General features: G+C 49.9%; 1 protein-coding gene across 1 annotated transcript in view; it reads right to left on the bottom strand.

Moving 5' to 3' along the window:
* Positions 1–7,393: 7,393 nt before the first annotated feature.
* UBE2QL1 (ubiquitin conjugating enzyme E2 Q family like 1) overlaps positions 7,394–22,278 on the bottom strand; it is a 54,873-nt gene continuing 39,988 nt past the window's right edge. The window contains exon 2 of the mRNA XM_040262384.1: positions 7,394–8,747. Coding sequence (XP_040118318.1) covers positions 8,616–8,747 — 132 coding nt within the window. The 3' untranslated portion in view covers positions 7,394–8,615. The remainder of the gene's footprint in view (positions 8,748–22,278) is intronic.

The raw sequence follows: 22,278 nt of genomic DNA, 5'->3' as shown, positions 1-22,278 counted from the left end.
AGAAACATCCTTCTGAAAAGTGAGGTCTTTAGGTTACACTTCTTATGTTGCAGAGTCCTTTCATTATGAGAAGTCACTGGGACAGACTAGTTTCAAAACCCCCATGTGATGGGAACAGGCTCTAGGCTGAGGACTTCCCCTGGGGCAGACTGAACCAAATTAAATGACCAGGTCATTCATTTCCAGTGACTGCTGAGGCCTTTTCCAGTTCATTTATTAAATAAACACTTGGTGTGAAGATTTGAAGTCAGAGCCTTTGCTTTTATTTCCAACACTAACTTTCTGGAGTAAATTTGAGCGATCTCCATGCGATCACTTGCTAAGAATGATTTCTATTCCTGCCATTTGAATCTGGGAAAGGCAGACCCTGGATGCTGTTGAAGTCCAGGGCTCTGAGGATGATGGACAGAGGACACAAGCCCCCAGCAGGTGAGAAGGGAGACCCTGGGAGCCTCCAGGTCCTAGAAGAGATTATCTGCAAAATTATCTGTATTATTTAAAATTGGTAAGCTTTGGACCGTTGTAGCTAGAAGTATCCTTTGAAGTTAGAGATTTAAAAGGCGTTTTAGGATCTACATAATGTAAAGCTTAAGTGACACAGGGCAGTAATTGACCACATTTAAGTGAAATCAGATTAGAAAAATCAATGAAGCTTTAACTCCTGCTTTCTATCTTCAAACTCAGCATGGTACTGCTCATGAGTCCACCTCAAAACGCTGCTCATGGAGATGATGGGAGAAAGTAGTTCTAAAAGGTCTTCAAGAAATTAAAAACGTTGCCAATGTGGACGAACAGGAAGAAAACAAAAAAAAAGGAATAGTTCCCTACGGGAAGGTTCATTCATGTTGCTTACAGTTACGTGACTGGATTTGATAGAGGATGAGATGGTTGGATGGCATCACCAACTTAACGGGCAGGAATTTGAGCAAACTCTGGGAGATAGCAGAGGACAGAGGGGCCTGGTGTGCTGCAGTCCATGGGGTCGCAAAGAATCAGACATGACTTAGCGACCCAACAACAATCTTCAAAATATTTATTAAAAAACCTGTCATGACTTGAAAAAAAAAATCTTTACCAGACTTCTCTGGGATAAATTTAAACAACAAAACACGCTTTGCTTTCAAAACTCACCGTGTTCTGACCTGGTTGCCTCTATAAGGACCAATCCCTGCCAGATTATACACAGTCCCTACACTTGGAGGCTGAGTAGACTAAACACAGTTTATTTAAACTTCATTTTTGCAAACAGATGGTTTACACATCTACCTCCATATCTCTACTTTATCCCTGTGTTTAAGTAAAAGTAACTTGTTTTGATTAACAGGAAGCAGTTATTCTAGCATGGAAATAGAACTCAAGATAAACACCTAAGTGACAAGCACAGCGGAGGCCAAGGGCATGAATCTTATGTGGTCTTGATCCGTCTGGGTACAGACGTAGACCGCACGTCTTAGGTTAGGGGTCAGCTGCAGTCCCGTTGGGCCTTTAACTTTTGCCTTAAGGAAAAAATGTCCCTGGACACAGGCTACCCAGGCCACCGCATCAACTCCTCCACCAGCTGGACTTGGATACGCTTCAGGGAAGAGTATAGGACTGGACCCACATCCCTCTCCATCGCCCAAGAGAGAGGTAGAGCCAACACCCAGCTGATGGAGGACCTTCCCTGCCTTTGCTCACAGGAAAGGGTGTGAGTTCACCTGGAAGGAAATGAACAACTTAAAGTAGATCCTAACAGCCAAGTCAAGCTGTCAGCTTGACCATTCCAGGTCAGTCTCATTGTTATTTCCCCCAAATGCTCTGAGTGCCAGTTGCATGCCAGGGAGGGGGCGCCCTGCTTCCTGCTTAGTGCTGGTCTTGTCGCAGCAACCTCCACTGTAAACGACCACTTCCTAATTTTCGTTCAGAAAGTGGAGACCGCGTCTGGGAAACTAAATTCCTTATTCACATGTGATGAGAGGCAGAGGGGATTCAAGGCTGTTTGATTCCAAAGCCTTTGCCTATTAATACCAAATCACATTTAGAGATTTTTTTTTTTTAAGAAAAATGTGCTCTTGATTGGAAAACAGTCTCAAATATTGACACCAGGGCTGAGAAGCTTCTCTGATAAACAATTTAAAACTAAAAGCCAACTGGTGTGAAAAGTTGGCTGAAGTTTCTTTTAAATAAAGTGAGCTCGTGAGCTCGGTGGCTCACTTGTTCAACTCTTTGGGACCCCACGGCCTGTAGCCCACCAGACTCTTCTGTCCGTGGGGTTTTCCAAGCAAGAACACTGGAGTAAGGTTGCCATTTCCTCCTCCAGGGGGTCTTCCCAATCCATGGATCGCCTCCTCTGTCTCCTGCCATGGTAGGCAGATTCTTCACAAAACTGAGCCGCCAGGGAAGCCCCAAAAGTGAGCTCGTGTTACATGAAAACTGTCACTTTCCAGAATTACCACTCCATAAGAGTTTTCTAGAGAAGTATCTCTGTGCCTCAGTATTAGTTCAGGCAACACTATAGTGCTAAGCACACAATGTCAGTTATGCTGAGAAACTTTAATGGGGATCTTTGGCAAACCTGTTTATAATGCATATGACGACTGAAGGAGAAATCTAAATCACACAAATGCTTAGCTTTGGTTCACATTTCATCGATGTTTATAGAGAATACCTGAGACATGTTTCAGAATTTTCATTTGGCAAACCACAAATAAAGCACAAAAGAACCAGAGGACACCACGAGTCAGAGAGCTGCCCACAGCGGACCACAAAGGATAAGGTCCGTGGAAATCCAGAGGACTTCTGGCAAATGCGGAGACAGCATGCAAGGGTGCAGCAGACGTTCCACGGAGAGACATTTACTGATGGCAGAGTCTCTTCAGAATCACGGTTTTCCCTCTTAGAACCTTGCCTCTAGGTTATGTGACTCGGGCATCCAACCTCTTCTAACAGTCGACATTTCTTTCCTGTTTATTTTATGGCACACGCGATTTCCCCTCTCTCATTTGTGGATCCCAGACTAGGACAACTCTGGAAGGAGTATACAGCGAAGCCTCAGCGTGCATCGTGGTAATAGTCTGAAAGCGTCCAAGAGCCCACAGCTGTAGATGGCATTCTACCGTGGTAACCATGGTGACAGTGTTCATGAGATAAAATGTCGTCAGTAAAAAGGACAAGCGGGACATGAAACCCAGCCCTTCAGGCCACAGCAGCTCTAGTTTAGCTCGAGGAGTACCACCAGCAGTGATTCCCAAGACCTCGGCATACGAAGCGATTGCGTGTCTTAATTTACCTCCGGCAGAAGAAACAGGGAAGTGCCTCCTGTTGGAACTCAGCAGGAAATAGTGGTGAGTCTGCAGTGAGACGGGGTACAGCGTTTATCTCCTCACCACATACTGCCTTCCTGACCAAGAGGAGGACCTTGGAGCCGCCTCCCCCACCCCCGTCCACTCTCCTATTTACTTAGCCCTGTTACGACCTGGTGATAAACACTGGTCCTTTCGGATCTGCGTTCTCTTTAAACATTCTGCCTTGATCATGCGTTTTTGGCCAGCACACTGGGTGCCTGTGTTTCTTCTGGAACCGAGCTGACAGTGCTTACTGCCGGCCCTGATGACAACAGTGTGTGTTTGGCTGTCCCAGTTCATTGGTTGGTCATATCTTACGGGTCAGATGGGCCCTGGGATCCAGGGATACTCAATACTATGTAAACTGGAGGGGGCAAAAATCAAACAGATGAGTCAGATCATAGCGTCATAGCTGAAAGTTCAGGAGGGAAGCTGTCTATTATTTTAATGTCTTGGGAGGGGAAGAAAAGTACTGTGGCCGCATGGACTGAGCTCCAAGCCCCTCACCACGGCTTCCCAAAACAGGAGGGAGTACAAACTGTCTTTCGCAGCAACTTGCTTTCAACGCAGAGTGGATGACTTTGGGTGATTTCCACCCAACTTTGGAAGGTCTGTGGCTCTCTGGACCCAACAGTGAACTAAAAGGCATGCACTGGGATGTGGGTCGTGTGAATTGCCGAATGGTCTGTGGAAGCACCACGGAGGACCAGAAAGCACCACCAAGTAGCCTTGGTGTCACCTCTGTGGTCGACTTGGGAAAGTCACGCTGGGCTTGGTGCCTCCACTGTGGGGTGCACCAAGTTAGACTGAAGCTCCTCCCAGATTCGGTGGATCAGCCCTCACTGCAGCTGGGATCAGCTCTGCTTCTCTAGCAAGCACATTCTGTGAAAATCTTGCATGCTTTTGGGGAGTGTTCAGACAAAATGTGGGAATCCAGTTGTTAGGGAAGGGGGCAGCCCCAGAGGTCAGTAGGCTGTCCGGCTTCCAGAAATCAGATCTGCAGACAGGGTCCCTGCAGGGAGAAGGGACAAGTGCCCCCTCCTGGGCCAGTGTGGATGGAGACCCTGCCCCACCCCGGCCTTCCCTCTTGCCCAGCCATAGCTCAAAGCTGACTCACTCCGAAATCTTCCCTGGTGATCGGCCAGGAACCCTCTGAGCCACAACTGCTGCAATGCAATTTAGCATTTAGCTGTCTGTGTGCTATTCTTGTCTGCTGAAGTCCTCCAGGAAGGAGCCGCATCTTCAACTTCTACATTGCCTGTGTCTGAGTGGCTGGAGAGATGCTCACTGAATGTGCTTGACTGACTTAAAGGAAGGGGCTGAGGACAGAAAGCCAGCGTAGGATTTGAAGCTGATTTGCGTTCGAGCCATTGTAACTGCTCAGTCTGAGCCTTTATCCAAGTGCGTTGAAATATACATTTCCTCATACTCTAAACGTGACACTTCCAGTTCATGTGACAGTTTTTTGCTTCCCAAGCATTTCCCCTCATTGTTCCAAGTCCTTTCTCATGCCAGCCTGGTAGGAGGCTGCAGCCCGGAAAACTGAGGCTCAAACAGGTGGTGTGACCCGCCAGTCCCACAGACACTGCGGGCGTTTGTCTTTACCTATCGAGTCTTTTTCATGAGGCCAAAGTTCCCTCTCGTGGAATAAGGTTGTGTTAAGTCACTCAGTCCTGTCCGACTCTTTGAGACCCCATGAACTGTAGCCCACCAGGCGCCTCTGTCCATGGAATTCTCCAGGCCAGAATACTGGAGTGGGGAGCTTTCCTTTCTCCAGGGGATCTTCCCAAGCCAGGGATCGAACCCAGGTCTCCCGCACTGCAGGCGGGTTCTTTACCATCTGAGCCACCAGGGAAGCCCAAGAATACTGGAGTGGGTAGCCTACCCCTTCTCCAGAGGATCTTCCCAACCCTATGACGGGGCTATGAGGGAAGCTACAGCCCAAGGAACTGAGGCTCAAGCAGATGACGTGACTCACCAGTCACACAGACACTGCAGGCGTTTGTCTTTCTCTACCGCGTCTTTTTTCATGAGGCCCAAGTTTCTGTTCATGAAATAAGTTGAATTGTGATAAATGGAATGAAGTTGGGGGCTGAAAAAACTGAGGTCTAAACCCTGTTTTTTTTCTGAGTAATGAATTTTAGAAATTGTTTGTCTTCCAGAGACTCTGTGTGAGTGTGTGGAACCTTACTGATCACAGAGAACTTACTGAAAGTGTTAGTCACTCAGTCATGTCTGACTTTTTGTGACCCCATGGACTGTAACCCAGCAGGCTCCTCTGTCCATGGGATTCTCAAGGCAGGAATACTGGAGTGGAATATCCTATTCTTAGGGGGTTCTTCCTGACCCGGGAATTGAATCTGGGTCTTCTGCATGGCAGGCAGATTCTTTACCATCTGAGACACCAGAGAAGCCAAAGAATTTCTTAAGCAGCAGTTGTTTTTGATCTTCAGAAAGACCATAAGCTACACGCAGGTCCCACGCACAGCCCCCGGCCCGCTGTGGAGGGGACACCCAGGGGCTCGGGCAGTCAGTCCAGGAAAAGTGCTGGCTGGAAAGGAGGCACGTGGGGGTTAGCATTTTTCCTGCCTCGCTTCTGTGGGCACTGGCTGGATTCAAGTTCCTGTCTGTGAGCGGGGGTGTGGAGATGGTAGGCCTTGAACATGTGCTGGCCCATCCAATTCCTCCCTGCTGTCCACCTGCAGAGGGATGGGCTTCTGGGCCCGCATGGGAACATGAACCCAGCCAGCCCAACCCAGAGGGCAGGCAGGACCCACACGCAGGGTCATCACGGAACATCCCCTCCAGACTCTGCTGTTTGGCCAACCCTGCCATGTTTGCCTCCAGCCCCCAGAAAAGGGAATTCTTGCTTCTAAGAGTCAAAACAATAGTTGAGTTTTAAATTATTCCCTGCTGCTTTTTAAAATAAAAAAGTCTTCCCAATTTAAGTGAAGACTAGCATTTTTTTTTTTTTTAACAAAGAGGTATTTCTTCTATAACTTCTGGTTTCTAACAAACCTAATGGAAACGCCACGCACAGGAAGTCTAGGTTGTACAGGTTGGAATGCAGCCAAGCCAACGGTCTCCCTCCCCATTGCTGTTGGCAGTCACCTTGCCCACCACCTGGCCGCACCTGAACCAACCATGGCCAAGCTGTTCGATCAGCTAATGAGCAGCACTCAAGTGACCCAGCTTTGGGTCAAATATGTACCTACGTTCCTAGTAGAAAGTTACTTTTATTTTACAATTGGAAGTGGGGACTTCTGAAAAGAAAGAAACCGAGGTGCTCTCCCTGACCAGCGCTTCTGCCCTAGCCCTCACTCTCCCACGTGTGATTCCGTTACAGACTGGAGCCCAGGGGCCCAGGGACCGTCGGCTGGATGTCATGTTTCCAGGATGGAGAATTCTGCCGTGGAGGATCAGGTGAACGGACGCTTTAAGTTCACTGTCATCGAATTTCATGACTACTCTGACTCAGAGGGAACTTGAAGCGGTCAAGCATCTTAGCTGCACAGAACTGCGTGTGTATCTGGGGCCGTAAGAACATGGTTGAAATAATTAAAGTAGCAATAAAGAGTAGATTTGGGTAAGGACAAACCCTACTGGGAGGAGCTGGCCCTTGGCTTTAAGGTTTGGTGTCAGATCTCTGACCATGTGGACAGGTGCATGGGGCACCAAGCACCCGAAACTGCCTGAAGGATTTAATATAATGAGCAAAGACGTTTCCTCTTCCTTCATGGTGCTAAACTATGACTGGCAACATCCGGGTTTGGCCAAATAACCCATCAGTCCTTCCAGTTAGTTTCTGATTGTCTTTCTGGCTGCTTCTGGGGACCATTCCAATCCACTGGATGTTTTAAAAGACCATGGGATCCTGAGACTCCTTTCCTGCAACTCGTGGCAGAATGCCTTCCTGGCATGTGTGGCATCTGAACTATGAACCCAGGAATCAAACCTGTGCCTCTGGCGTCTCCTGCATTGGCAGGTGGATTCCTTATCACTAGCACCACCGGGAAAGCCCGAAAATAGATTAAATACTTTCAGTGGAAGGAGAGCCCACAATGACAGGATTCAGGTATGCGTGATTTTATTTAAAATGTGTCCAATAAGATTTTTCCACTTGGAATGAACATTTTACTTCTTTCCACATATTATAAGAAACCGTGGTTTCCTCATTTCATGGAACTTCTTGGAGAGGTCTAAGTAACTTAACAGAAGAGAAAACTGAAATCATGGGGAGATTAAATAACAGAAGTTTATATCCTAGCGAGGGTGCTCACGCATCGCGGCCTCGGGGACACACGAGTGACTACTGGGCCATGCAAATCATCCTACCGTCACCGGGTCTCCAAAGGCAGCTCTGGCATTCCCTGTCGCGAGCACACGGAAGGACATGGGTCAGGCGACTTCAGCGAATGGGGCACTGTGTTTTGCTTTCGGTGGTGGGTCGACCAGCAGAGAGGAGACAGGAACACGAACGTCGTAGGAGCGTCTGAGGATGTCGGAAGAGACCCCGTCCGCAACCCAACACCGTTGCTCTGAGTGCCCCCCACCCCGGCGTCTGCATCTGTGTGCCCCGGTGTGGCCACAGCACCCCGCCTTCACCCACGGGCGCGGGCTGAGCTGCGGACTGCACGTGCTTCAGCGTCGGCCTCAGGAGCACAGTCTGGCCAAGAGGGCGGTTGCTGTTTTCCATCTCGAGAACCTGGCCATATTAAATTTTTTTGTTCTCATGAACCAGTGGTCATAGAGCACAAACGAGGTGTACATGTCATGACACGGGGCCACAGAAAGACGGGTCTTCAAGTTACGACGTTGACCTGCCGGGGAGAGAAAGAGACACGGGGCACAGCAAATGGGGACCAGACGGGGCACAGCGTTCCTAGAGGTGTGTCAACGGGTCGAGCGAGGGGAGCTGAGTTTCCTGCCTGCTCTTTGGAGCTGCTGTCAGGAGAAGAAGCTAGAGGCCCAATGATGGGGTGGGGGTGGGGCGGGGAGGGCAGGCAGGTGGGGGAAAGTCACCATCTCGACGTGTGTTCTAAAGTGACCTAGAGATGATCGTTCATTTATCATCGAAACCTAATCCCGAACAGCGTTAGCTCCCCCTCCTTCTCTCTGTAAACACATCTGATCATAAATAACTTAGGCGTCTCCTTGGCATTCAGGATTCCGTTCCGAAGGCTGGAGTTATAAAAAGGATGAAGGGTGCTCAGCGTGGAGAGGAGATGTCAGGTGTGTGTGTCTGTGTGTGTGTGGAGAGGCAGCTTAAGCGTCTAGTGCACATTGCGAACATCAGCCATCAGAGACGGGCGGGGTGACCCAGCCGTACTTTTCATGAGTCTTCACCAAACTCTTAAAGGTGGCTTCGGCTTCCTTGCGACTGAAGGACTTTTTCGACTTGCCAGCTTTTCTACAGATCCGCCCCTGGGTGAGAGGGAAAAGATAAAAAGCAGGTTAGAGCCCAGCAGTGATCCCGATTACTGCCCTCTTTGTGAAGAACACTCACAGAGGCGGGGACTTCTGAAGTCCGCGATGAAAGGAGAGATAGGGAACATCACGGCTTTGGTACCAAACAGATGCAGGAGTCCAGTGGCAGGCAAGCTTTTAGGGGAGGGAGAGACACAGGTGCTGCTGGGGTCCTTGGAAGGCGCTCACCCTTGGAGGCGGTCTCTGGGAGGACCAGCTTTATCAAAAGAGCATCCATGCAGAACACAGCGCATCGCCCTGGAGGCAAAAATGCTCTTCTAACTTCTCTTCCCTCCTACCTCAGGGTGCCTTTAATTACAACTTAGTGATAACGCGTTTATGTATAATGTGTGTATTTATACATTCACACACACGCACACTTGAAAACTCTGACTTTTCACATTCAAGCTCAGGAGCAATAAGCGACTTTCTTGTATTTCATGCTGCGAGGGAACAAGCTCCTGAGAAGACAGAAGGGCCATTGACACAAAGGCAGAAGCCTGGCCCTGAGGGTTCCCAGGGAGGGGTTCAGGTGAGGCCAGCGCTTCCCCTACACAGCCCCTGGTGGTGGGGGGCGAGGGGAGAGGTTTGCCCAGCTCTCAGTGCCCGGGCAGGCCATGGTCTGAAGGACGGAGCACGTGGGCTGCAGTGAACAGAGGGTCTGGTTCATCTTGGCACGGCTTCAGGCTCCAGACCATGAGAAGGAACCAGGGGACCCCAGTGAGTGGCCGGGGCTCAGGCCATCACACCCCTCGGGGAGCCCTGGGGAGGGAGGTTTAACTTGGCAGTGGTGGGGATGGGTGGACGAAGGACCACAGGAGTGGGGCGGGGCCGGACTCCCCGTCAGATGAGCTGTTGCTGTTCTTACTGCCCCGGGCTCGGCCAGTCCCCACGTGACAGCCCATCAGCGGAAACGCTGTCTGAGCCTCTCAGGCACACATCCTTGCACCCGACCTCCCTCCGCTCGCCTGTCCTGGCAGATCTGCTTCTCATCCTGAGCATCTCATACACACGTTTTGTAGGTGGGAAACACCCGCAGTTTCACCCACTAGTGAAGACATGCACGCTGTTCTCAACAGGCGAACGTTCACTAACGATGCGCTCTGGGCAGTCTCTCTGCATTCCTGGCGAACGTTCACTAATGATGCGCTCTGGGCAGTCTCTCTGCATTCCTGACATGTGATGCCCAAGCGCCACCTGTGTAAGAGGACCCAGACAGGAACCAGACTCATGCCCAGGGCCTCACCGCATACCTGTCCCCCCTGCAAAGGCAGCCCCCCACGTCTGTGTGGCTGGGTGCGTGAGATCCCGCATCCGAGCTCTGATAACCCACTGACAAGTCCCCTGGGAAGACATCTGAATCCACGGGGGAAATGGCACGGATCCCTACAACCTGAGAATGGGGGGCTGTATCACACATCTAAATTCAGGGCTTCTCGCTCTTTTCCAACACTTGCTGTTTTTCCAGCAGAGGAGTCTCAGAGCCACGCCCAGCCGAGGAGTCAGCCTCCGGAGCCCCCGTGGTGCTCTGTCTCTCTGGCCATGTCTCTGGCTGAACTTTTTCAGCTGCCAGTCAAGGGCGAGACCGCCTCTTCTAATTAGCTGCTCCGTGCATGCCCAGTCACTTCAGTCATGTCCACCTCTCTGGGACCCCATGGACCACGGCCCGCCAGGTTCCTCCGTCCATGGGATTCTCCAGGCAAGAATACTGGAGTGGGCTGCCGTTTCCTTCTCCAGTGATAAAGTAAGAAGTAAATGAAGTGAAGTCACTCAGTTGTGCCCGACTCTTTGCGACCCCATGGACTGTAGCCTAACAGGTTCCTCCGTCCACGGGATTTTCCAGGCAAGAGTCCTAAAGTGGGTTGCCATTTCCTTCTCCGATTAGCTGCTTGGTCCACATCAAATAGGAGATCAAAGCAGTTGATCTCCTGCTAAAGGAAATAAACCCTGACTATTCATCGGAAGGCTGATAGTGAAGCTCCAGTACCTTGGCCACCTGATGCTGACTCAATGGAAAAGACCCTGATTCTGGGAAAGACTGAAGGCAAGAGGAGAAAGGGGCAAAAGAGGACGAGATGGTTGGATGGCATCACCGACTCAATAGACATGAGTCTGAGCAAACTCCAGGAGACGCTGAAAGACAGGGAAGCCTGGTGTGCTGCAGTCCATGGAGTCGAGAAGAGTCAGACATGACTGGGTGATTGAACAGCAACAGCCATGTCACATGAGCTGCTAAACGGCGAAGGAAAACGGGACAAGAAGGCAGGAAATCACCGTTTACTGACTGCTAGAAATGTCCCCGTGCCTCTCTTGCTTTGCTTATGGGAAGTAGTTATACTAGATACAAAGGGACCAGGAGAAGCTAAGACATTTATAATCGTCACTATGTGAGCCAAGATCAAAGTCCAGCATTATTTCATTAAACATAGGCAACTGTATCTTTGCAGGGATGTCAGCATCAATTTCTACATAAGTGGGAACAAGTATCAAGAGCTAAATTCTTTCACATAAAACACCAGTTCTAACCATGTCTATCATTATTTTCTATGATACTGAAAATTTATGGTATGACTAGAGAATTCTGAACTAACGGCAACCGGACAAATACCAGCTCACAATAATCTTGGAATATTCCTGTGCTCTTGGCATGAACATATACTTGGCTCACTCTTTGTGAAAGTCCCAATTGTTATGGAAAACAACAGACAAAACCCCAAACGAACAGACCAGTCTTTGTGACCTCTTCTCCCCGAGAAGAATTATGAACATAAAACACCAGCACCCAGTCAATTCAGCAGCTGGGAGACAGAGCCCATGGGAGACAGAGCGCGTATGTGGCAGCTGGGGTCTCAGCATCTCCCCTGCGCTCAGCTGGCCTCCAGCACCTCCCTCTCGCCTCTCGTCTTATGGCCGAGTTTGCAGCTAACAGATATCCCTGCATAGACCACCTGTCCTCTGATTGGCTACTTAAGCATCGCCCAGTAACACACTGGGCTTGAAAACCAGGGCGGCTGAGCTACGCTTGCTGAAATGCCCGTGAGGAGCCCACTGCACTGGGAAGGTCAGGGGCACTCTGCCCCTTGATGGTCCAGGCCACTCTGACATTGAACCAACTCCCATTCTTTTTTTTTTTTTTTAATTGTTTTGACAGTGCCGTGTGGCTTGTGGGATCTTAGTTTTCCAACGAGGGATTGAACCCAGGCCAAGGCAGTGAGAGCACTGAATCCTAACCTAATCCTAATCCCTAGACTGCCAGGGAACTTCTTTAGTTTTTTAATTGAAGTATAGCTGATTAACAATGTTGTATTAGTTTCAGGTGTATGGCAAAGTGATTCAGTTTTATATGCATTTATACATATATATGTGCACACACATTTATATTAATTCTCTGAATACATGCATTATGGACATTTATTTTTTCCCTTTTATGTTATTATAAGATATTGAGTACAGTTCCCTGTGCTAGACAGTAGGTTCTTGTTTATTATGGATTTTATATACAGTAGTGTGTATATGTAAATCCCATATTCTTAATTTTATCCCTCCTCTGCTTTGGTAACCACAAGTTTGTTTCCTGTATCTGTGAGTTTCTGTTTTGGAAATAAGCTCATTTGTATCACCTTTTTCAGATTCCACATATGAATGATATTATATGGTGTTAATATCTGTCTTTCTCTTTCTGACTTCATTTAGAATGGCAATCTCTGGGTCCATCTATGTTGTTACAAATGGCAATATTTCATTCATCTTTATGGTCGAGTAATATTCCACTGTATACATATACTACTTACTATATGTATATAGAAATATATGTGCATACATTGGGCTTCCCAGGGGCCGCTAGTGGTAAAGAACCGACCTGCCAAAGCAGGAGACGCAAGAGACGTGGGTTCAATCCCTGGGTTGGGAAGAACCCCTGGAAGAGGGAATGGACCCCACTCCAGTATTCTTGCCTGGAAAATTCCATGGCTGGAGGAGCCTTGTGGGCTACAGTCCATGGGGTTGCAAAGAGTCAGACACGAGTGAAGGGCCTTAGCATGCACACATGTACATATATTAATATATATAATCTTTATTCATTTACCTGTGCATGGAGACTTAGGTTGTTCCCATGTCTGGGCTATTGTGAGCAGCGCTGCTATGAACATGGGGGTGCATGAATTAAAGAGCTTTTGAACTAGAGTTTGCTCCAGATATATGCCCAGGAATGAACTCACTAGATCATATGCTAGCTCTAGTTTCAGTTTTCAAGGAACCTCCTTCCTGCTCCCCGGTGGCTCAGACAGTGAAGAATCCACCTGCAATGGGGAAGACCTGGGTTTGATCCTTAGTTTGGGACGATCCCCTGGGGAAGGGGCTACCCACTCCAGTACTCTGGCCTGGAGACTTCCATGGACCGTATATATAGTCCACAGGGTCGAAAAGAGTCGGACACGCCTGGCCTTCACTCGCTCACTCACACTGCTCCACAGTGGCTGCACCGGTTTGTATTCCCACCAGCGGTGTCTGAGGGCTCCCTTTCCTCCACACCCTCTCCAGCGTTTGTTTGTAGACGCCTTCATGGTGGCTGTTGTGACCAGTGTGAGGTGACCCCTCACTGCGGTTTGGCTTTGTGTTTCTCTGATACCTGGTGATGCTGCACCTCCCATTCTTCCTCCCAGGGAGCAGTGTCCTGGAGTCTGGACTCTGGGGAAAACTGCAGCCTAACTTTTCTGACCCTCTGTGTGTTCGTGCTATGTCGCTTCAGTCATGTCTGACTCTGTGTGACCCCATGGCCTGTAGCCTACCAGGCTCCCATCCACGGGACTTACCAGGCAAGAAGACTGGAGAGGGTTGCCATTTCCTTCTCCCTGACCCTCTGTACGTCCCTCTATAAATCAGGGCCAAAACCCACTTCACAGCAGCACTATGAACGTCAGATAAGATACTGAATTTCAAAACATGTTGAGAGTTTTAAGGGGTATACAATGAATTAAGAACAGTTTTTCTTATTTTCCTAACCTGATGGTTTCTCTTATCCGTTTCCATGTAACTAATACTCAGACAGTCTTTCCTGGAGATCTCCCTTCCAATAACTCTTGTTTTTCCCTAAAACACCTCCACTTTAATGCTAAAGGACCTGATCTGAGAGTTTACTCAGCCTACACGATAGCTCTGTGCTCTCACTAAGAGCTCAGAAAAGTACCCTCTCTCTCCCGATGACCGTCAGCCTTGCTCCAGATTGTAAATGTACAGTTATACATAACCATATGGTTCTGTCCCAATCACCTTAAAAAGCTCCAAATCTCACTGTAATATTGACACCGAGCAGTGCTCACAAGCACCCAGTTCCCTGGGGCTGCATCTGCCAAGCACAGCCATTCGGTGGTGCTTGGTTTGAACTCTCTGTTTTGCTCACGGCTTTTTTTGTTTTGGGGGAGTGTGTCAATCACAATGAACAACATGAGAACATTTCCACGGAGCGAACGGGTGACCCCAGACTCAGGTCCTCGCACCAGCCGCGGGGTCTGCTGCGGCTCCTGTCACCCCAGTGTGCGAGCTGAATTGTCTGTCTCTGTCTCCTGCTCACCTCTCGCTCACTCATTCGCTCACTCAGTATGCTGGATCCTGGGCGTAGAAAGACAGGGACTGTGGCGCCTGCAGCAGGGCCTTTGATTCATCGCGGGGAGAGAGCTGAAGTGTGTTTTCGGTGCTGAGACAGGAGGGGGTACGTCAGGGTTTCTCAGCCCCAGCACTTCCAACAACACGGGCTGGCTGATTCTTTGCTGGGGGGTGTCCTGTCCACAGGAGGATGTTCAGCAGCGTCCGTGGAGATGCTAGTGGCGCTACACGAGCTATGACATCCAAAGCATCTCCAGATGCCGCCAGATGTCTCCTGAGAGATAAAATCACCCCGAACGAGAGCCACTGGTGTATGGAATAAAGATGGCCCTGAGCAAGGGGGAGACGGTCCATCTCCATTCATTCGGCAAACAGTCGACCAAGTCCTCCCGGAGCTGCGAACTGGGCTGGTTACTGGGACTGCATGTATGCCAAGTCACTTCAGTCGTGTCTGACTCTTTGTGACCCTGTGTAACGTAACCCGCCAGGCTCCTCTGTCCATGGGGTTTTCCAGGCAAGAATACGGGAGTGGGTTGCCATTTCCTCCTCCAACTGGGACTGCAGGGTTTTCTAAATTGGAAACGATTCTAATCCTCATGGAACTTATAGCTCAGCAGGGAGGGTGGGGTCTACCTTGGGGAGAGGGAAGGAGAAGAGGTAGGGTTCGTTGTCTGTGGGTTCAGAAAGCTTTCCACGTCTGAAGACACTTGAACTGAGCCTTGAAATATGTGTGGAAAGTGTTTGCCAGGCCATGGTGGGTGAGGACAAGGGACCCCAAAGTGGAGGTTGAAAGACATGGCTGTATTCAGAAAAGGATGGGAAGACACTTGGTGAAGAGCTAGGGTGTGTGTGTGCGCGCGCGCGCGCGCGTGCGTCGGGCGGGGGTGAAGAATTCGATACGCCTGGTCTCAAAGCCCTGCTCCAATACCTCCTGGCTGTGTGACCTTGGATGTGTTAATTAACCTCTCCGTATTGCAACTTCCTCACCTGGAAAATAAGCATAATAACAGTACTATATGACACTGAGGTTTTATAGGGACTTAATGTGTTAACAGGTGTAGGATGCTCAGTTCAGTGCCAGGCACAGGATGAACGCAATAAATGTGGATTTTCATCTTTGAAATCATCACAGACGATCTTATCCCTATTCTTTGGCAAAGTTAGTTTCGTTCTGCTCTCCTGGAAAAAAAAATGTGTGGATATTATGATGGCTTATCCGGTCACAAGAACATCTTCAGGCAAGTCCAGTATTTTGTATTTGTAGGGCTGCTTTCCTAGCCCTCTCAGTAACATCATTTTAACTGGTTGATATAAACATATTCATTTGACATTTCTCACTTGGTTAGATTTTCTTCTATTTTTCTTCTTTGCAAACATACTTTCATGACATTTTCGTGGTTCACTTGCCCATGAATTACAAGCTTTGCTCCTTTAAAAACTAGTAGGGACTTACAGAGTCTTCATGCAAAGTGTTGAGGCTCCTTCACTCGTTTCCTGTGTTGAATTACAGAGCGGCTGTAATTTGTTTTTAAAGTCTTAGAACGTGTGACTGTTAGTCTAAAAGCACTCGTGCATCCCACCTCCCCTTGTGGGTTTCAAGCGTGTATTGTGCTCAGTGTAGACTCTCTCGAGGACGCTGCATGTGGAGGAGACACTCAGACAGGACCTGCTCTTGGCTTGAGGGAAACACAGGAACACATGGATTTGGAAGGAGGTCCGCTTGGAAAGACGGCAGTGATCTCACCTCTCTCTGAAGCTCTGCCATTCAAAGCAGGTCAGCTTACAAGTTCTAAAGGACAGATGAGACTCTACAGTGAACGAGACCACTTCAGAGCAATGCTTTCCCAAATCAAAGGGCGGCTCTGAAACCGCTGGCCAGCGGGGAAGGCACTCCCGCTGGATGTGGTCCAGTGAAGCATCAGGGAGAGGCTGATGTGGGCTGGAAACGGGCCGAGTTGATTCTGCCTTGGCCATGGGTCTGAGAATGTGTGTGTGTGTATGCACGTATGCGCATGTACACGTACATACGTGTGTGTATGTTCACAAATGCTCACATGCGGGCTTGCATGTGCACGTGTGTATGTGTGTGGCTACAGTGATGTTGTTTAAACTGCAGGGAGAGAAATGTGAGGGTCCCTGAGCTGACTGGAATCCAGGAGTCACCTGGAGGGAAGCCTCAGGCCTCATACCTGGACTTGGAGGATGGTCAGTTTACGGGGGAGCCCGCTGCCTGTCAGGGACCCCACCTAGCACCAGCCAAGGCAGGGGAGGGGGACAGAGGGGCTCAGAAGGGCAGGCAGTGAGGGGGCAGAATGATGCTGTGGGCACGTGCTGTGCGCCCACCTGAGCAGGTAACGAGCTGGTGCGGAAATGGTTCTTTATCTTTTTCCTTTGGCTAGACCAAAGGATCCTTGCAGGATCTTAGCTCCCGGACCAGGAATTGGACCTGAGCCCTTGGCAAAGAAAGCACCGAGTCCTAACCACTGGACTGCCAAGGTGTTGGGTTTTGACAGCCACGAAAGCCCCTGCTTGCCCGCGTGGCCGCTGTCCACGAGTGCAAAGGCAGCCGCTCCGTGTCCGGCTCACGTCAGCTGCTGTGCTCAGTGCTGGGGCCGCTTTCACACACTGCATCTCACTAAACCTCCACAGACAACGCTCCACTTCAGCGTAGTGGTCAGGGCTGGTCAGCGGGCTGCCACTGGCTGGCTGAACCTCCACCAGGCACGGCTGCTTCCCGCAGTCCACCAGGTGAGGGCCAGCGGGCCTGGGAGGGCACGCGACCGAGAGAGGTGGCCCCGTGGCTGGGCCCGCGGGACACAGCTTTGCGGACCTGGGGGCTCCCTCCCAGCAGCCAGCGTGTCCGAGGGCACAGAGGCTCAGCCCCCCCCGGGGCCTGTCCCTGTGCTGGGCATTCAGGTCCCTGTGCCCTCCTTTTGGGTTTTAAGCAGAATTCACGCCCAGCATGGCTCCTGTCACATCATCCTCACACCCCACCCCAGCTATTTGTAATTTACTCTCAGATCTTATTGTGAACATCTTTGGTGAGACACAAAAAACTAAAAATAGAACACCATACAAACACACTCCTGGGTATATATCAAAAAAAGAAAAAAAACTGCAAACCACTAATTCAAAAAGATACACGCACCCCAAAGTTCATAGCAGCGTTACTCACAATTGCCAAGACATGGAAACAATCTAAGTTTCCATCAACAGTTGAATGGATAAAGATGTGGTATCCATAAACAACGGAACATTCAGTCAGTCACTTCAGTCGCTCAGTCGTCTCCCGCTCTCTGCGACCCCATGGACTGCAGCACGCCAGGCCTCCCTGTCCATCACCAGCTCCCAGAGTGTACTCAAACTCACGTCCATTGAGCCGGTGATGCCATCCAACCATCTCATCCTCTGTCATCCCCTTCTCCCCCCGCCTTCAACCTTTCCCAGCGTCAGGGTCTTCAGCATAAAAAGGAATGAAATTTTGCCACTTGCAGTAACATGGATGGCCTTGGAAAACACTGTGCTAAGTGAAGTAAGTCAGACAGAGAACGACAGCTACTGTGTGGTATCACTTATGTGTGGAATCTAAAAAGCAAAACAAATTGGTATATTAAAAAAAAAAACAGACTCACAGATATAAGAGAACAAACTAGTGATTACCAGTGGGAAGAGGGGCGCGGGGGCAGTATGGGGGTGGAGGAGTAAGAGATATAAACTCCTAGGTATAAAATAAGCTACAAGGACATACTGTACATCACAGGGAATACAGCCAATACTTTATAATAACTATAAATGAACTATAACTTCTAAAATTTGCAAAGCACTATATTGTATGCCTATAACTTAAATAGTATTTTACATCAAGCATACTTCAATTAAAAAAAATCAAGCATGTATATCCTCATTGCAAAATACTATAAAGATTCTGCTGCTGCTAAGTTACTTTGGGCGTGTCTTACTCTTTGCGACCCCAGGGACTGTAGCCCACCAGGCTCCTCTGTCCATGGGATTCTCCAGGCAAGTTTACTGGAATGGGTTGCCATGCCCTCCTCCAGGGGATCTTCCCGACCCAGGGATCAAACCCACATCTCTTAGGTCTCTTGCATTAGCAGGCAGGTTCTTTACCACTAGCGCCACCTGGGAAGCCCATAAAGATTCTACAATATATTAAAGGTCTTATTTTTATAATATAAACCACCAAAAAAAAAAAAAAAAAGACTGTGAGGCAGACTAGAAATGACCAACTCAAAACTTTCATCTCCAAAACAAAAAAGCTGTCTATCTTTCTGGAAGTTACACCTTGAGGACACAAGGTCTGTCCTCTAATTCATAGTTAAGACACACAGAGCCTATTAGAAAAGCGCCGTTCATGGCAGGCTGCTAGAACACCCCACTCGAACAGAGGACACTGGGGGCAGAATGACGGAATGGACCCGCCCTCGGTGGCTGCAGGGGGAAAGCCCAGACTCCTCCACTCAGGGAGCTTTGTGTGGGTGCACTCGTGCTACGCCGTCCTCTGCAGAAAGGCGCTGTGGTCTCTCTACCAGAAACGTCCTCACAGAGCATCGTGGGGCTGCGTGTGTCCACCCGAGGCAGGCAGAGCGCCGGCAGGTGATGCTGTGTCTAGGAAAGATAACTGGGCGAACCCAGGCACACCTCGGGGGAAGCCGGGACTCTCTCCCCATCAGCACACAGCCTTTCGCCACACACACACCAGGAGCATTGCTCTTGCGATCGACCCACCCTGAAGGACAGCAGTCCCCCACCTATTTGGCACCAGGGACCAGTTTCGTGGAAGACGATTTTTCCACGGACTGGGGTGGGGTACGGTCTCAGGATGCTTCAGGTGCTTTCCATTCATTGTGCCCTTTCTTTCTGTTATTATGACGTCCAGGCTGCCTCAGATCATCAGGCATTAGATGCCGGACGTTGAGAATCCCTGCTTAGAGACACGCCTGGTCTATCAAAGGTGTGACATGCAAAGGAGTGTATTTCCCATAGATAAACAGAGCAGAGCTTGTGCGGGTTGCTGGAGACACCAGGGGAGGGAGATGGCCAGGGCTTGGCATGGGCCTGGTGGGTGGAACACTGGGAATGTCTGGACGAGAGAATGCTCTGTGCTGTGCTTAGTCACTCAGTTGTGTCCAGCTCTTTGCAACTCCATGGACTGTAGCCCGCCAGGCTCCTCTGTCCATGGGACTCTCCAGGCAACAGTACTGGAGTGGGTTGCCATGCCCTCCTCCAGGGGATCTTCCCCACCCAGGGATCGAACCCAGGTCTCCCACATTGAAGGCAGATGGGAAGCCCTGGAGGAGTGGATGCATGTATGCAATTGGCCAGACTCGCATCCCCTCCCCGGCAGGATCACAGGATCACAGGCCAGCTTTCCACAGCTCTGACCCTCATCAGGGCCAAGGATGCGCAGCCACTGCCATCAGGAAGGAAGGTTTTCTGGGCGGGAAGACTCTCCAGTACAGTCTCTAAAGTGGTTTCCCAATTATTAAATGACCAATGTCTTCAGATAGTCTCTCTTGATTTTTGTGAACCTCTCAGGATGACAAAGTCAGCATCACTTTTATATAAACCTGGATAATATTTAATAGAAATTAAAGTGAAGCCACGACGTTATTTAACCCAGTGGCGCCCCTTAGCTACTGTTCCTCTTTCTGTGATTTCAGTTACCCTTGTCAACTACGGTCCAAAAATACTAAATGTAAAATTCCAGAAATAAAAAGTCACAAGTTTTAAATCACAGACTGTTCTGAACAGCGAGACGAAATCTCATGCCCGGGCAGATCTTGGATACACTGCGGGTTTGGTTCTAGGCTGTTGAAACAAAGCGAGTATCTTAAAGTGAGTCACACGAATATTCTGGTTTCCCAGTGCATATAAAGGCTACGTTTACACACCCGCTAGTAAATTAAGTGCACAATTGCATTGTGTGTAAAAAAGAAAAAAACAATGGAAACGTTTAAAAATCAGCATTAAGTGCAAAATGTTAGTCACTCAGTCGTGTCCGACTTTTTGAGACCCCATGGAACGTAGCCCTCCAGGCTCCTCTGTCCATGGGATTCTCCAGGCAAGAACACTGGAGCGGGTCCTCATTTCCTTCTCCAGGGGATCTTCCCCACCCAGGGGTCGAACCCGGGTCTCCTGCATTGCAGGCAGATTCTTTACTGTCCGAGCCACCTGGGAAGCCGAAGTACGAAGTAATGCTGTTGAAACATTGGCACTGGTAGGCTTGCTTGATGAAGGGTTGCCACAGCCTTGAATTTGTTAAAAAAAAAAAATACCCACATCATCTGCGATGTACAGTGAAACAAGGTGTGCCTGACCGTCGCCCGCAGTCCCACCCGGGACGTGAATGCTCCCTGTCCAGCATGTGCACACAGAGAAAAAGACACAATGTAGTGTTCCGTACAATCCATGGTTTCCTGCGTCTGCCTGGGGGCTGAGTGTGTCCCCCGCAGATAAGAAGGGACGACTTGATAACCGTTAAACCATCCTCAAGACACTGGCAGCACCAAAGGCGCAGTTCACGGATATTTTTGATTCTTGCAAAACATAAACATCTCTTTCTTCCACATTTTAAATAAAGTTCTAGCAATTATGGAATCTGTTTTAAGACAGACTGCATTTTCTTAGGAGAAGCAAACAGGGAAAAAGGAACGTGATGATCAGACTTTCAATTATGTAAGATAATTGCTTCAGAATTATTTTTTTTTTCTGGAGGCTCTGCCAATAGTTCTGCTTAAGCAACGGTGGGTTTCACCAGCTGTGTGGGACACAAGCAGTGGCAGCTGGACTTCACTTTTTAAAGGCAGTCATGGTGGTGGTGGCGGCTCGTCCTCGCTGTGCTGGGCACTGTCCTCAGGACCTGGCTTGCATAGACTCCTTAAGTGGGGTGTGGGGTGGTCCCCGGACCCCCACCAGGTGGGTTCTGCTATCGTCAGCCCATCAACCCTGATTCACAGGTGAGAAAACAGACCCAGAGACGCCAACCATGTGCTCAAAGTCACACTGGATCCCCCAGCTGAATCCCAGGCCAGGCCAGCTCTCAGAACACGCAGCCGCTCCCGGGAGTTGGCGAGGGAACCAGGTACCGACCCTTCACTGTGCAGGACGCTGGAGCCTGGCTGCTCTTGCCGGATGCGGGACGCCAGGCTCCCTGAGCTCCTCCGTCCCGTCCCCTCCCCTCTGCACCCTTCTTCCCACCTGGAGCTCACCCCACGCGCACACTCTTGAGGTGATCAGGGCACCCAATCTGCCTTCAGCACCAAGTGTCTGGCCCTCCGGCCACCGTCGTGGGGACCTCGGCTCCTGCCTGACTCTGGGGACCTCAGTCAGCCGGGCGCCTTCACCCCCCAGGGGCTTTGTTCCTCGGGACGCTGGCATCCGTGGTCTCCATCTGCTACGCACAGGGCATGGGAGGAGCTGCTGGCCACGGGCCAGTCGAGGACGGCGTGTTCCCATCTCCAAGCTGGAGGGCCCGTTTAACACAGCACAGCTGCTGCTTCTGGGTCTGCTGCTTCTTAGCAGATTCTGGCACCTGGAGAAGCCGGAGAGCAAACCCTCTGCCCTGCCGGGAGACCCCTTCGAGGGATCTTCATCAGCTCGGTCACGCTCCCCTGACCTGGCTCCATCACAATCATCAGCCTTCTCACAGGGGCAGCTCCGCGTCCTGGTGAGTGAATAGGGCTCGGGAGTGTTTTCCTGCCCACCCGACCTCTTGAGTCAGGATCGGGCCAACCCTCTGCCCCCACACCCGACCGGGACATCGCAAGATGAAGACTGGATTATTTTAATCTCTACTCTGTGTGTGTGTGCGCGAGCTTAGTCATTTAGTCATGTCTGACTCTTTTCTACCCCAGGAACTCCAGCCTGCCAG

This window comes from Oryx dammah, unplaced genomic scaffold (genome assembly GCF_014754425.2).
Source record: "Oryx dammah isolate SB20612 unplaced genomic scaffold, SCBI_Odam_1.1 HiC_scaffold_20, whole genome shotgun sequence".
NCBI classification, from domain to species: domain Eukaryota; kingdom Metazoa; phylum Chordata; class Mammalia; order Artiodactyla; family Bovidae; genus Oryx; species Oryx dammah.
This window is presented reverse-complemented; position numbering and strand designations above follow the sequence as displayed.